Below are 16745 nucleotides of genomic sequence, written 5' to 3'. Positions count from 1 at the left end.
AACCCAGGTCCTTGCACACTGTAATGCGTGCTTATCCAGGTGTACCACTGCCTGGCCCCTCTTCCTTATTAGTTTTAAAATAGAGACAGGGAGAGAAAGTGAAAGAAACTACAGTACTTTAGAATACTGGTTGTGACACACAGAGTGGGTGAGAACAGGTAATAATCTGGTAGAAACCAGGTGGAAACCACGTAGACATTGTTGGACCCCCCCAAAAAAAAAAAAACAATACTGGTTGTATATATAACAAAACAGCACCCTTTCCCTACTGAGTTATTTTCCCACCCCCAATGTCCCAGGTTCAACCCCTGGGGACACCACTATATGCCAAAGTTGAGTAGTGTTCTTGGAAAAAACAAACAAACAAAAAAAACCCTTTGGAATTGACCTGTAGCACTGAGGTTATCACAGAGGGTTATGGGTGGCAGTGGGTTTTAAGGGTGGAAGGGATTTAATATTGGTTGGTGGAGAGTACTATGGTGGTGGATATGGTATAGTAATTTGAAGATATACATGTATTTTTTTTCTAACAAATCAATGTTATATCAACAATAAATGAAATAAACAAAATTTTTTCATCACCAGAAAGATCTAGAACAATGTGAAGTGACAGATGTTAATTATGTCTATTGTGATATTCACTTTGCAATATATAGGTGAAAAATTAGTAAGCTGTACATATTACATTGGTAAGTTTATGTCAATTATATCTTAATATAAATAATAAATTGGTTTAAATACAAAATACATTATATTGCCAGACAAAGAAAGGGTCATACCATGATGATAAAAGGTCAAATTCTTTAGAAAGTTTAAATAATCTTAAATTAGATACACTTAATGTACCTTAAAATACATATATTAAAAATGTACTGTTGGTATGTATGAGACCCCTTCTGTTTCATTTGGTTTAAATCTCTCCTGCTTAACACTATTTTATTTACATAACCACTTTATTTTATTTACATAACCACTGTTAACAAGTTCTACCCTCCCTCTAGGGCATTTGTGGTTTAGTGATAGGATTTTCGCCTAATCTGCCCCCTCTTTGTTACACTTTGATTTTCACCAGTCACTTTTTTCTCTACCCTATGTCACATCTTGTTTCTACCTTACTTGGCAAGTATATATAAAGACAGCATTGTGAGTTTTACAGTACTGTACTTTGAGTTTAACTTAGCTCGTCTTAGATTGTGCAGCGTCCTGCATGAATAAAGAGATACTGCCTACTACCCAGCCATGAGTCCCGGGTTGTCTGTTACCTGCCCGTGAAGCAGCCCGGCGAAAACAACATAACCCGTCGAAAACAACATATGGCACCACAAAGTGGGACCAGACCTGCACAACTCCCAGATAAGTGAAGACTTTGCCTACCTATGCACTATGGTCTTCTCTTCTCTTCTACTTATGAAGAGGTTTGCCAAAGCCTCTACTGTTTCATCATGAGACAGTTTCTCTGTCTCTGGAACATTTTACTCTGGGCCACACTTCGGTTCCCTGACTGGGAACTTTGGTTTCTTATGACCGGGATCATAGAGCTTGGGAGATGCACTGAGATTTCTCCTTGGACTTTCTGGATTCCCTCTCCCATGTTTCCTGAGGAAAAGGGCTACATTTTGCTCCGGGCCATAATTTGGTTCTTTATGACCGTGATTGTAGACCTTGGGATATGCATGGGGATTTCCACTGGGACTTTCTGGACTTCTTCTCGAATGTTTCCCATGGAGAAGGACTACTCTAATTTGAAGAACATTCTCGAGTACCCTGGCAGTTCCCAAGAAGGGAGACACGTGGTTAGTTCTACTCTCCTGATTGGATTCTTTCTTCAATGGGAAGCCGCTTTTAAAAATGGGTGCCTGAAGCAATCCAGCAGGAACAGTCAGAAACACCCTAAATGGAATTTCGAGGAGCTTTTTGGACTAGGACGCCCTCCGGGGATTCTTAATCCTACATTGTGAGATCTTGATAATATGGTTCAAGTTGCGTTTCATAAGAGAATGATTTGAATGACTGAATTTTTGTTTGACATTGACTTAAAAAAAAAAAAAGCTAGACGCAGCCATGATTTCTAGAGACATCCAGAAACAATCCAAAAAATTGTTTTTCCCTCCTTTGATTTCTCTTTTACGTCTTGACATGAATCTGAAACGTTTAATCCTGAAAACTGTATGAGTTATGGGTGGGGCAGATAGTGCAATGATTATGTTAATTATTCTTATGCCTGAGGCTTTTAACCGTGGTTCTTCTGTTTACCTTTCCACATTTTATTGAGTTTAAACTGTTTAAACAACCTTAAAATCATACTAGAAAGGACTTCCAATTATAATGGAGTTATCAATTATAGTAAACTTCTAATCTGCTACAAGTTTTGTTTGACAAGTAAGTGAATTTCAGCTGTCAAAGTCTTCACATGAAAAAGCATCTACTCAAATGGAATTCCTGGAAATCCATTTGGATCCTGTTCTCTGACATCGCCCCCGGAAACCAATGATGAGACCTGGCACGTCCTGAAAAAACAGATTCACAGACTCCAAAGATCACTCTCTACAGAAAAGCAGAATTCTGGTGGCTGACATTCCCCATTGAGACAGACGTGCAGCGTTTCATCCTCTGGCATTTTCTTCCGTGGTCATCTACTTTGAACTGACACTTCCATCGGACTTACTGGTACTCATTGCTGTGTTTCTCAAAGACTAACTTCAGCCAGAGCCTTGGGATTTTATAGGCCATGTCCTGTCGCCTGCAGGCTCTGCCCCAGAGGCAGAAAACTCCCCCTCCTTATTAGGTTATGCCCACAGAGGCATGAAGCGCCCCAAGAGGCAAGAGATGCCCACAGAGGCAGGAAATGCCCTTTGAGGCAAGAGATGCCCCCAGAGGCATGAAGCGTTCCCAGAGGCAAGAAATGGCCTTTCGCCTGCTAGGTCTTGCCCTTTGAGGCAAGAAAAGCTCCCCTTGGCATCACACTGATTATTGCTGCTCACCTATTTTGTTTCCCATGTCTTATGCCAGTTCTTTTGAAAACGCCTGTACGATATACGTTTCTGTTCACCCCACAATGGCCATTAGTTAAAAAGAAAGGGGGAATTGTTGGTATGCATGAGACCCCCTTCTGTTTCATTTGGTTTAAATCCCCCCTGCTTAACACTATTCTATTTACATAACCACTTCATTCTATTTACATAACCACTGTTAACAAGTTCCACCCTCCCTCCAGGGCATTTGTGGTTCAGTGATAGGATTCTCGCCTAATCTGCCCCCTCTTTGTCACACTCTGATTTTCACCAGTCACTTTTCTCTCCACCCTCTCTATGTCACATCCTGTTTCCACCTTACTTGGCAAGTATATATAAAGACAGCATTGTGAGTTTTACAGTACTGTACTTTGAGTTTAACTTAGCTCGTCTTAGATTGTGCTGCGTCCTGCATGAATAAAGAGATACTGCCTACAACCCAGCCATGAGTCCCGGGTTGTCTGTTACCTGCCCGTGAAGCCAGCCCGGCGAAAACAACATAACCCGTCGAAAACAACAATGTACAGAATTTAAATGAGAAATTAACAAATCCATATTCATAGTAGTAGATTATACCACTCAGTTGAAATAGGGTTGATTTAATAATAAAGTTTATAAATAATCAAAGTTTGATAATAATTTAAAAATGTAAACTATTTGACATTTCAAAAACTGCACTCAACAATTGCAGAATATGAAACTCCTTCATTCTTTCTTTTTCTTTTTCTTATTATCTTATTGCATAGAGACAGCAAGAAGTCAAGAGGGTAGGGGGAGATAGAGAGGAAGAGAGACAGAGAGACACCTGCAGTCCTGCTTTACCATTTGCAAAGCTTTCCCCAGGCAGGTGGGGACAGGGGGCTTGAGCCAGTGTCCCTGTACACTGTAACATGTGCGCTCAGCCAAGCACACCACCACTTAGCCCCTCTTTTCTTTTCTTTCTTTCTCTCCTTCTTCCCTCCCTCCCTTCTTCTTTTAATCAGAGCACTGCTCAACTCTGGTCTATACTAGTACGAGGACTGTACCAGACATCTTAGGTGGCCCAGGCATGACTGTCTTTGTTTTAATGCATAACCATTAAATTATCTCCCTAACCTCCAGAATATGAAGTCTTTCCAAATGTAATTAAATATTTACCAAAACTGAAATGAGCAAATCTCATTGAACTTTTAAGGATGAAATTGTGTATATTCTGAGCACACTGAAAGTAAGCTAGAAACCAATAGCTAAAAGATAGTGAACATTCTCAAAATGTTTGGAAATTAAGTAGCATAATTCCAGACAACAGATGAGGAAAAAAATAAAAATAAAGTAATATTTTGAACTAAATGATAACAAAATTTCATAGCTAAAAATATTTCAGTGCTAAACTGTGATTATTGGATAAAAATCTAAAATGAAGGGGCCAGGTGGTGGCACACCTGGTTGAGCGCCCATGTTACAGTGTGCAAGGACCCAGGTTCAAGCCCCAGGCCCCCACCTGTAGGTGGAAAACTTCACAAGTGGTGAAACAGGGCTGCAGGTGTCTCTCTCCCTCCCTCCCTCCCTCTCTATCACCCCCTTCCCTCTCAATTTCTTTTTTTTTTTTTAATTTAATTACTAGAGCATTGCTCAGCTCTGGATTATGGTGGTGCAGAGGACTGAACCTGGGACTTTGGAGCATCCGGCATGAGAGTCAGTTTGCATAACCATTATGCTATCTACCCCTGCCCTCCCTCTCAATTTCTCACTGGCTCCATCCAGCAAATAAAGATAAAAAAAGGAAATAAAAAATTAAAAAAAAACTGAAGTGACAAGAGCTCTAAAATTCCTGAAAACTTTTAAGAAAATTTTAATGAAGGTACCCATTTCAAGTTAAAAAGTCAGCAAATTAAACCGAAAGATATAGTTAAGATATAAGGAAAGGAGAGAGCAAAAATTAATGTAGACAATAAGCATACAATAAAGAAAAATCAACACAGCATATAAAAATAGGCTCTCAATATGTCTGGCAAGACAGGTTAAGAAGCTTAAAGACTTGATTATCCATACCAAATAATGAAAAAAGGACTGTTAATACAGAGTCTACAGATATTCAAAGATAATATAGAATATAAAACAGATTTTTTATAATTCATATGAAATGGATACTTTCAAAAAACATGTCACCAAAATTGATAAAAGCAGTCATTTTCACAAATGTTTAAAAACTTCCTACAAAGAAAATGTTAAACTTAGATGGTGTTACTTGTGATTTTTTTTTTCAAAAGTCTAAGAAATAATATCAATTTCACATTAGTAAATTCAGAAAATAAATACTAAAACAATACTCCCCAACTTATTTTTAGGCTAGCATAATAATCTTTATACTAAAACTCAGCAAGAATTTATGAGAAGGGAAAAGACAGGTCAATCTTTCTCATAAATTTAGATACAGATAGTAAACTGAATCTAGTGCAATTTACAAGAGCTAATACACTAATGCCATGTTAGACTTATTCCAAGAATGTAACATTTACTTAACATTTTAAAATAAGTCAACATAATTTATCATAGTAACAAAACAAAGCAAGAAAAATATGATTAAAGAAAAATTGATAGTATCTATAACTGGTTCATAATATACTTATCAAAATTAGAATAGAGGGGAATTATTTAAATGTATATTTTATTTGCTTTATTTTAATGCGAGGGATACAGAGAGAAACCACAGCACTGCTCAGCTCTGGCTTATGGTGGTGTAGGGGACTGAATTGGGACTTTGGAGTGTCAGGCATGCAAGTATTTTGTATAAGCAGTATGTCTTCTCCCCCATCTGAAGGGTGCTTCTTTAATGTGATAAAGCATACCTCTAAAATAATTTTATGGGAGTTGGGCAGAAGCGCAGCGGGTTAAGCACACGTGGTGAAGCGCAAGGACTGGTGTAAGGATCCTGGTTTGAGTCCCCAGCTCCCCAACTGTAGAGGAGTCGCTTCACAGGCGGTGAAGCAGGTCTCCTGGTGTCCATCTTTCTCTCCCCCTCTCTGTCTTCCTGTCCTCTCTCCATTTCTTTCTGTCCTATCCAATAACAACGGTATCAATAACAACAACAGTAATACCTACAACAAAAATAAAAAAGGGCAACAAAAGGAAAATAAATGAATAAAAAACAATATGTATATAATTTTATAAAAAGGACCACACTTAATTTCATTGCCCTGAAAGTTTCCCAAGACTGGGCATGAGACAAGAATGCCTGTAATTTATGCTCCAACATTGTACTAGAGATTCACTCAGTAAGATATGGGAATAAAACAAGACATAAGTAAAGTATGGGCTGGGAAGATAGCAAAGGGACATAAACTATTAGGAATAATATCTTGCGCATAGTAGGTGCTTAATTAAGTCCAACTACTACTATTATTCTTGAATATAGATCTGTAATTTGATCATAAAGCTTGAAGGAATTACCTTTAATATGACAATGAAAAACTAAAATACAAGAAAACATACTCTGACATCTACTGAGCAGCCCACAGTCCAGAATGGATTTCCCAGCACTTGATTTTGGCATAAAAGATGAACTAGTGAAGATTTTCCAACACCTGTAAGAGATACAAAACTCCAGTCATATAAGAGTCCTATTGATATCTATTACGGATTATAAAACTGTTACTATCCAGTAATAATGATATGTAAGTATGGCTGTTTAAAGTATATTAATACTATGTCAAATATTTAAGTTTTATTTATAAAGAGAAAATGCCAAATTTAGTTATCTTAAATTTAGCATTATAGTTATTTTCAGAATTTGTTAAAACTAAATTCTGGGTCCTACCCCCCACCCCAGGAATTTTTCCATTTTGTAGATCTGTTGTGAAATCCAAAGATTCTGCACATCTAACAAATTCCCAGTAGCAATGACACTATTGATCCAGGGCATCATTCTGTGAACTAATGGTGGAGGACAATTTCATATAAAAAATTTTCTTTTTTTAGGTTGATTTAATTTTATTTATTTTTATTTTTTATTGAGGGGGTTAGTGTTTTACAGTGCAACCATTGATATATGCATGCAATTTCATTACATGATAGGCCCCTGGAGTTTTCTTCTTATCCACTCTCCCCTTCCCTCCCCAGAGTCTTTTACTTTGGTGCAATATACCATGTCCAGTCCATGTTTCACTTAAAACAAAAAAATTTCATTATTGAAGTATTTGTGGTTTACAGTCGACAGCAAATTACAATAGCTTCTACATGGGTTATATTTCCCAGTTTTCCACATAATCATTCAGCCCCCACTAGGTCCTCCTCTACCATCATGTTCCAGGATCTGAACCCACTCCCCACCCCACCCCAGAGTCTTTTATTTTGGTGCAATACACCTAGAAAAAAATCATTTTCTTTTGAATACCTATTTAGTCTATTTTTGGAATTATAGAAATCTCAACAGATGCTAAAAGCAATCTCCTCTATCCTTACCACCAAGATAGAGGTCCTTTCCACAGCAAACTATTAGGTCTTCCAAATTGTGCTTGAATGTTGTCAATGACAAGGCCTCAACATTTCATATTTTCACATTTATTGAATATTCCAATTCCAATAATTTTAAGACAGTCAATTTTTAGACCAGATTGACCCTATAGGAAGAAAGACTAAACTTTATCCCTTCTTTTGCTCCATAGTCCTTCATGTTGTTAAAATTTGGAGGCTCTTGCCGGCCGGGTTGGCTTCGCGGGCGGGTAACAGAGACGACCAGACACACGGCTGGGCAGGGAAGCTGTATTTCTTTATTTAGGAACAACGATTCACAAACTAAGACAAACTAATAACCAAACAGAACTCGGCTGTCTCTTTGCGTTGGCGCAAGCACTCTCTCTTTTCTCTGGACCTCAGGAACCCTCTCCCTTACTCTCGAACTCAGGAACTCTCCAACTCTGGAACTCTGGAACTCTCTTACTGGGGAACCCTCTGAAACTCTGGCACTCTCGAACTCAGGAACCCTCTTTCTTACTCTCGAACTCAGAAACTCTCGCACCCTCGCACCCTCGAACTCCGGAACTCAGGAACTCTGTCACTCGGGAACTCAGGAACTCTCGGACTCCGGAACCCTCTCCCAGGGTCCCTTGGGGCGGGGCCAAGCAGGCCCGCGAAATTAACAGGACTCATCCAATTCTCTTGGAGGGGGAGGGCTAGAACAAGCCAATGTAAAGCACCTTCACATTAAGGCAACAACTGTTTCTTGGTTTCATAAAATCAGGTAATCTAGTTAACACTAGCTAGCATTCAGAGATATGTATGAAGGGGGAAGAGAATGAGCTCTTCCTGTATGTGTAGAGGCACTCATTCAATTAACAGCACTTTGGGATGCCACTGTGATAAGCTGGAGAGAACATCCATTTCACAGAGCATGAAAGGTTGTGTTAGCTCTAAATTCCAGTCCCAAATCACTTGGCAATACTCTTGCCAAGACACTTTAAACTACCATTACTTTCTTCAACTATTAAAGAGTGATTTTATTAAACCAACATCAGTACTAATTCATGCACAGAGTTAGAATTGACAAAACTGGCTTGCTTATATTCAGACTTCCATAACACAACATTTAAATGGGTATGTATATATCATATAATACTCTGTGAAATCTTTCATAATGAAAAATATCGTTAGGGAATGTGAAAATATTTCCAGCCTCCTACTCTAAGCAACTATCATGTGCACAGTTTTGTAAGGCTAGTTTTCAGGTAGTGTGTGTTTATACCCTTGCACAATGTCATTATTAACAACACATATTCAAAGTTAGTTTCAGAAAAAGTATATTTGAAATGCAAGGTTAGCATTTATTCAAAAATTTTTTTGTTTTGTATTTTTAAAAGTACTTTATTTTATTTTGAGAGAGGTACAGAGAGAGAAAGACACAGAGAAAAGCACCAGAGCACTACTCAGCTCTGGCATATGGTGGTGCAGGGGACTGAACCTGGGACTTTGGAGCCTTAGGCATGAGAGTATCTTTGCATAACCATTATGCTATCTACCCTCGCCCTTATTCAAAATTCTTAATGAGTATAGGAGTGGAGCTAATGGTGAGAAAGGGAAAGGTATTGTAACTGAAGGAAAGGCAGACTTCAATTCTAGTTCTCAAATGTCCAAGGTATAGAAAGAATTTTAACTCTTGATATAAAATTAAATAAGCTCACTAGGTTACAACCTAGCTTACTCATATGGCCCTTATCTTACACGTATTTGTTTCTTATAACCTAGCACACAGTATGTTTTCAGTTAAAATTAAAGAGATCAAAGAAATTTAGAAGCTCTGTTAAGCATATGATTAGATTTCATAATATAAAACACATATTACTATGTAACTCAGTGACAAAGTGCATAGATTATGGACTCAAACTGGTTCCGTCATTTACATCTACGTGTCTGATTTTTTTTTCATCTGTGAATGAAGTAATAGGGCTGAGTTCAGGATTCATGAGTTGACATATGCACCAACAGCTGGAGCTGGGCCATTCTTTGTGAACGTTTATCATTCTTAAGGAATACAACCTTTAGAAAGCACTTTGCTAACTATTGTATCCCTAGTTGGTTGCCAAAATCAATATTCAATGTCTGAATATGTTTTACAACAAAGGAATTGACAATACACAGTTGGCTGAGGTCACGGGGAAGGGGGAGGTGGAAACTGCAAAGGCTCTGAAAAACCTGGACTGCGCAACCCCCACCCGGGCGACTCCACGACTTCCTAAAAAACAGCAAGGTCCTCTGGGAAATGTAGTCTTTAGGTGTTGCAAAGGATTTCCGACAAAGGCCGAAGAGCTAGTAAACTGAAGGGGTAAAGCAGAAAAGGCAGGGGGTCCTCGGATAAAGTCAAAAGTATTGGGAGCCCTGGAGGTGGGTAAATCGCTCACCTGAGTCTCCCAACACCAGTACCTTCACCCTATCCAGGGACGCCATCTTGCCACTGCCTAGTCGGCGCTCATACCTGTTCCGGGATTGTAGTCTCTGTCAGAGCTCGGTTTGAAGGGCGGGACCTTCAAAACCAGTGACCAATTGGAGCGTGCATGTCCTGATTGGCAGGCGATTGGCCCGCATGGTTAAATGTAGTGGGTGGGGTACAAAGCTGGTCGCAGGATTAAATCGTCTTCTTTGTCGCACAAGTGGCGTGGCTCACTTAAGCCGGTAGTTGAGGTGCTGAGGGACGCACTAGTGGGAGTATTCGAGGATTCGCTTTGGTAAACGTTGTTCCCTGTTCCTTGTTCTCGCTTCCCTGACTCGGCGTCGCATTTCAAGATTTCTCCCCCTTTCGTTCTCTTCTCTAGTCACTCTCTTGCTCTTAACTCCTCTCTTCACTCGGGCCTTTTCTTGGTCCTCCAAAGAACCATTGACCCTGGAGCGGCCCATGTGCGACCTCGGGTAGGATGGACTTGGTGTCCCCGGGGCCCTGCTTGGCAGTCTGAAGGATTTTGGGGTGTCAAGGCCTCTCAGTGGGGAGGAGTGAAGATGACTGGATCAGGCTGGTGGAGGGCAGCTGGTCTGGAGGTCTCGCGGTGATGTGCCGCAGTGAAGTAAGACATGGCGTGGAGATAAATAGGGTGATTGAAAAGCCAGCTGAGTGTGCCGAGTTCCAAGCTCTTCTACTGCTGGAATATTAATATATTCCTAAGAACCTGAACTGGACTCTGCATTCACAGCTTTACCCCGTTTAAAGTTGAGAGTTGAATCTGTCATCTCCTTAAAAGTCAGTTGAAGTTGAAAAAGGTTTTCAACAGCCTGTTTATTATTTTTTTCTTTTCTTTTTTGTATTCTGGAAGCAACAGTGAAGGAAGTGAATTGGTGACATGCTGGTAGGGTGGACAGGTTAAAAGAATACATGTTTCAAACTTAATGAAAGTTTTTATAGAAGTGGCAGTTAAGCTGTGTTGAATGCTAGAAAGTCTGTGAATAGAATTAAATCTCTCCTCTTAAGTAGACTTGGAGAAAATGTAAATATTCACTGCAAGTTGGGCGGAGGGTAGATAGCATAATGATTATGTAAACAGACTCTCATGCCTGAGGCTCCAAAGTCCCAGGTTCAATTCCCTGCACCACCCTGCACCAGCTGAAAGTGCTCTGGTTAAAAAAAAAAAAAGTGGGGTAAGTTATGGGGACACATGTAAAGGGATTGATTTAAGCTACTGAGAGGAATCTGTTAAGGTTTCTTTGAGGAAATGTCATTTGAGATATGAAGCATCATTAGAAGGGAGTTTGAATTTAGCTTTGTGGGCATAGGGAACACCATATGCAAAGGCTCTGGAGTGGGGGAAACACGGGGTTGGTGGAATTGAGAGGTTGTCAGCGTGGCTGGAGATGAGACTCCCCAGAGTATGCAGAGTACAGAGTGCAACCACTTCTACTTTGCTTCTCCAACACTGCCTGGTAGTCTAAGAACACATCTGCTTCAAAAACAAAACCAACTTGCCTTTAGGGGTCTAGGCTGGATAGAGGGTGGTAGATGAGACTGGGAGTTATGAGACTGGAAAAGCGAAAGCCACACACTCATCCAGAGGCCATCCAAGTTACATCTCTTAAAAATGTCAACTCTTCTTCATGTTATTGTTTCCATATGGAAACATTGTCTCACTTTTGCCCTCAGATTCCTTCAGTTTTTGGGAAGAGCTGCAAGTTAAAAATGTGTGTGAGGTCACTGAATTTCTAAATGTTGAACTACATTAGAAAACTTATCAAGTATTGTTTGGGTCAATGTGGCAGAGACTGCTAGTTTGCCATCTCCAACCTAAGCAGTTTAAAAAATCCAGAGGCCGAGATGCAGCATTAATAGGTATGTCGAAGTGGTCAAGGAGGAAAGGCAGTGAACAGGAAAGAGAATTTTTGAATATAGAAATTTTGAACAAGGTGGCTCATGACTTCTTTCCTGAGCTCCAGTTTCATTTGTGAAGCTACTTCTGGATAGTAATGTTCTGTGGAACTAGGAAGTGTATGCCTTATTCTCCCAACCACTTCACTTTGAATGTGTTAACCTTTTTCTCCTAGTAGTACTTTTTTCTACTTACACTGGCTCAAAATAAGTAGCTATGTGTTATATTAAATGTAATATATATTATATAGCTATGTGTTATATAAAATGCATATTAAATGACTGTAACTATTTAATAGTGTTTAAATTTTACAAGATTAAAGTAATGGATATAAATGGTGGTAATAGATGCACAGCATGATAGATATATTTAATGCTGTAGATATATTTATATTCTATGCTGGTCCTTGTGCTTTGTGCCACCTGCACTTAACCTGCTGCGCTACCGCCCAACTCCCAGCTCCTAATATTTCTTCAGTACCTCTATATGCACTTAGATCAACTCATTCCTTATATTGTTGAGGAAAGAGCTTACCGGTAGAGTGCACACTTTACCATGAGCAAAGTCTTGGGTTTGTGCCCTTGGCCATCACATGGAAGTACCATGCAAAAAAAAAGTTTAGCAAGCTGTGAAGTACTGCTGTGGTGTCTCTTCTACTGTCTCACCCTCTCTGGAAAAAAAGTCCTTGTATTGTTATAAGAAGTATCAGTAACTTTTTAAATAAGGCAACCTTGTTATGAATGTTGATACTTAGTAGGATTCTTTTGATGTTAGTCCTGAAATCAAAACACTGTATATGAATTACCGCTTTTATCTTATCAATTGTTGTTGTTAGTTTTTGCTCCTAGGGTTATTGCTAAGACTCTGTGCCTTTACTATTATTCCACTGCTCCCCACTGGCCTTTCCCTCTCTCCTTCATCTTTATTCCAATGGAAGAAAGGAGAGAGAGAGAAAAGACCGGTAGCTTTGCCCCACCACTCGTGAAGTTTTCCCTATGTGTCCTTCCCACATCTTGTTTTAAATATAAGATGAGAGGTAGAGAGACACCACAGCACTGCTCCACTACTTGTGAGGCTTCCCCCATGCAAGTGCTCACTTGTAATGGCTGTGGGCTCAGACATGGGTTCTCTCACATAGTGTAGTGTGTACCAACTGAACTATTGCCTGGCCTCCAGAATTGCACCTTTCAATATGTACTTCAGCTCTGAGGAAAGTACTGTTAATTGCTTTTTATAATTGTCTTTATGTAATGATAGAGACAGCGAGAAATTGAGAGGAAGGGGGAAGTAGAGTAGGAGAGAGTCAGAGAGATATCATGGCTTCACCACTTGTGAAACTTTCCCCTTGCAGCTGGGGACTGGGGGCTTGAACCTGAGCCCTTGCACATTTTTACATGAGTGTGCATTGTAATCAGATGCACTACTGCCTGGCTTCTTAGACTGAGAATTTTGCAGGGTACAAATTAAGGAATGGTGGAACTGCAAGTCAAACCCCACCATTATTGGATGGCAGAGTTGTCATGTCAGTCTCTCATTTAGATCTTGATCCCTTACAATGTTTCAGACAAAGGAAACAAGTTGCATGCTAAATGGCACAGGGACCTCCACATATGGGATGTTCAGTGATAAGATTTGAAGTGCTAAACACACAATTTGTCTGGAGCAGTGGCCAGGCTCATCCTCTCCCCCCACCCCCATCTGGCCCTCTCAGACCAACTGAAATAGAATCTTAGACTGGGTCCTAGGGTAGGGGTTTTAAATGCTTCCTAGATAAATCTGCTTTATAGCCTGTGTTGGGAACTGTTAATCTGGAAGTGGAGTTTATGAGGTGGGCAGTTGGGAAGGGAATAGTGGGAATTAATGCTGGGAATGTAGCTTATTTTAGTGTTCGTCTGCTATTCTTTGGTCTGTTGGATGTTTCTGAAGCAATAGTTTGTTTGACCAACTGTTGAACATGTAAAATAAGACAGAAACCAAAAACTGGGCTCTTCTTCTAGCGTTTGCCCTTCTTCCGTAGCCAGTCAACAGCATCAGCCTGATGTAAAGTTTCGAGACCTCCTTTAAATCTGGAGAGGTGGCAGTCTTTGACTATGTGGGTCATAGTCTGTCTGTAGCCGCAGGGGCAGTTCGGGTCGTCTCTGGCTCCCCAGCGATGGAACATAGCGGCGCACCGGCCATGGCCTGTTCGATAGTGATTGAGGAGGGCCCAATCATAACGTGCTAGGTCAAAGCCGGGTTGACTGGGCTCTAATACAATATATTTGACCAAACTGGAAAGGAGAACAAAATGTGACCACTAGTGTGCTGTATTACTACTTTGGTATTTCATCCAAGCATTTGTCTTTTTCTTAAGTCTCTGGGTAGTAGGAAGGGACTCTAAAAATCACCAGTTAGAATCTAAGTGTTACTTTGTTGTGTTTTGTATACAGCCGTGCATACCTATTATAATCTAGATGTACTTTATTATAACTGACTTTTATTTTTCTTTTATAACAGGGAGGACATTATATTCTCCATATAAATATATAGATTGAGTATTTAGAATATATTTTAGCAGGGGTAGATTGCATAATGGTTAGAATATCTTTTTAGTGAATACTACATATGTAAAATTACCTTTTATGAAAAGAGGTATTAAGTCTGGTTAAGTTATAACCACTAATTTAAATGGGGGGGAAGGGTTCCTTAGAAACTAATGTTAATAATAATATGAGGGAGAGAAGAGCTGAAGTGGCAGGCAGAGAGAGGAGAGTGATACCTTAGCTCCACCATACAGAGCTTTCCCCAGTTCTGTCCATAGTGCACCTCTGTGTTACCAGGACTCTTAACTCCCTGGCTTGGTGCAGAGGAAGGTGTATATTCCACCAAGTGGGTTATCTCTAAGCCTATTCTTTCAGATGTATAATGGTAGTTTTGCCAAATATTCTAACTGGTAATTACTTGTCTGTTAATTGGATCTGATTTATTAGAGCATGACTGGCAAACGCTAGAAGAAGAAGAAGAGCATGACTATGTAAAACATCCTGGAATCTATCTTGGTAGAAAATTTCACTCAAAAGAAAGATACAATAGAGATAGGGGAGATAATATAATGTTTATACAGAGGCTTCAATGTCCCAGGTTCAGTCCTCTGCACCACCATAAACCAAAACTGAGCAGTTCTTTGGTTAAAAATTTTTTTAATAATGATACACTAGTTATTGTTTTCTCAGAGGGTTTCCAACATTCTCAAAGACCTATTAAGAATAGTGAGATATTTAATTTTTCTTTCTCAAAGTGGGTTTGAGAATATAATAAATAATAAATATAATTAATAAATTATAAATATATAAAATATATAATATAAACATATAAATTATATAAAATATATAATATATAAATATGTATTATATATTATATATAAATTATAAATATATATTATGTATAAATTATAAATTAATAATATAATAATATTATTATTATAAATAGCATATTACTTTTAGAATAAAGTACATTGTAAATCATTAAAGTAATGACTTGAGAAATATGTCCAGTGGGCTGACAAAACAGTTCACCTCATCTAGATAGTGTGCCTGTTTTGTCATGAGTCTGACTCAAGTTTGAGCCCCATCTGCCACTACATTGGAAGATGCTTTGATACTGTGCTATCTTCCCCTTTTTTTCCCCAATATTTATATATTTATTCCCTTTTGTTGCCCTTGTTGTTTTTTATTGTTGTAGTTATTACTGTTGTTGTTATTGATGTCATCATTGTTGGATAGGACAGAGAAATGGAGAGAGGAGAGGAAGACAGACACCTGCAGACCTGCTTCACCGCCTGTGAAGTGATTCCCCTGCAGGTGGGGAGCCGGGGGCTTGAACCGTCATCCTTACACCGGTCCTTGCGCTTTGCACCACCTGAGTTTAACCTGCTGTGCTACTGCCCGACTCCCATCTTCCCCTTTCTGTGTCTGTTGCTGTCTATCTAAAAAAAAAGCCAAGAGCAATGATGCACTGGCAACAACAAAATATATGTCATACTTTTAGGAATGTGCAGTCTTGGAAAAATCTTATTCTTTGTGGTAAATGCTTGAGTACTAGAAATCTTGAAATTATGTTTTGAGGGGCACAGAAGGTAACTTAGCAGGTAAATTGCACACTTTCCAAGTGTGAGGTCTGGGTTCAGTCTCTGAAACCACATGAGAGCACCAAGGGCAGAGACAAGGGGAGATCCATGGATAATGGAGCAGTGCTCCAGTACCTTTAAAAAAAACAAACCCCCACCAATGTTTTGAGTACTTTTGTGGCCGTCAAGAATAATGATAGCAGCCAATTACCTACTGGGCAGGTTAGTCTAGATTTAAACTGATTTCTATGTCCCTATGCCTAGCTAATCTTTTCTTTCTTTTTGAATTCAGTAATTAAAAGTTGGAAGTTTGCTGCTAAATATGGCAGACCCCGATGTCCTCACTGAGGTTCCTGCAGCACTGAAGAGGTTAGCCAAGTATGTGATCCGGGGATTTTATGGTATTGAGCATGCCTTGGCCTTGGACATCTTGATCCGGAACCCCTGTGTGAAAGAGGAAGATATGCTGGAGCTGCTCAAGTTTGATCGCAAGCAACTTCGATCAGTTTTGAATAATTTAAAGGGAGACAAGTTTATCAAATGCAGAATGAGGGTAGAGACTGCTGCAGATGGAAAAACTACTCGCCATAACTACTACTTTATCAATTATCGTACTCTTGTTAATGTGGTAAAATATAAATTGGACCACATGAGAAGGAGGATTGAAACCGATGAGAGAGATTCTACTAACAGGGCTTCCTTCAAATGTCCTGTGTGTAGTAGTACTTTTACAGACTTGGAAGCTAATCAGCTCTTTGATCCCATGACAGGTGAGATTTTTCCAGTTCATTAATTTTTCTTTTTAAGACA

At 39.4% G+C, this 16745-nt stretch overlaps 2 protein-coding genes across 6 annotated transcripts in view; one reads left to right on the top strand and one right to left on the bottom strand.

Annotated features, from left to right (window-relative positions):
• The window catches only part of RABL3 (RAB, member of RAS oncogene family like 3), a 53328-nt gene extending 43343 nt beyond the window's left edge, over positions 1 to 9985 (bottom strand). Inside the window, exons 1-2 of the mRNA XM_007536069.3 lie at positions 9884 to 9985; positions 6483 to 6574 (exon numbers count right to left, since the gene is read on the bottom strand). Coding sequence (XP_007536131.1) covers positions 6483 to 6574; positions 9884 to 9929 — 138 coding nt within the window. The 5' untranslated portion in view covers positions 9930 to 9985. The remainder of the gene's footprint in view (positions 1 to 6482; positions 6575 to 9883) is intronic.
• Positions 9986 to 10091: 106 nt separating this feature from the next.
• The window catches only part of GTF2E1 (general transcription factor IIE subunit 1), a 48258-nt gene continuing 41604 nt past the window's right edge, over positions 10092 to 16745 (top strand). For 2 of the 5 annotated variants that reach the window (XM_060198301.1, XM_060198305.1), the window contains exons 1-3: positions 10101 to 10207; positions 11608 to 11793; positions 16228 to 16705. In XM_060198301.1, coding sequence (XP_060054284.1) covers positions 16258 to 16705 — 448 coding nt within the window. In that variant the 5' untranslated portion in view covers positions 10101 to 10207; positions 11608 to 11793; positions 16228 to 16257. The other 3 variants (XM_060198302.1, XM_060198303.1, XM_060198304.1) reach the window with 3 other exon arrangements.

Source organism: Erinaceus europaeus, chromosome 9 (assembly GCF_950295315.1).
Source record: "Erinaceus europaeus chromosome 9, mEriEur2.1, whole genome shotgun sequence".
NCBI classification, from domain to species: Eukaryota; Metazoa; Chordata; class Mammalia; order Eulipotyphla; family Erinaceidae; genus Erinaceus; species Erinaceus europaeus.
This window is presented reverse-complemented; position numbering and strand designations above follow the sequence as displayed.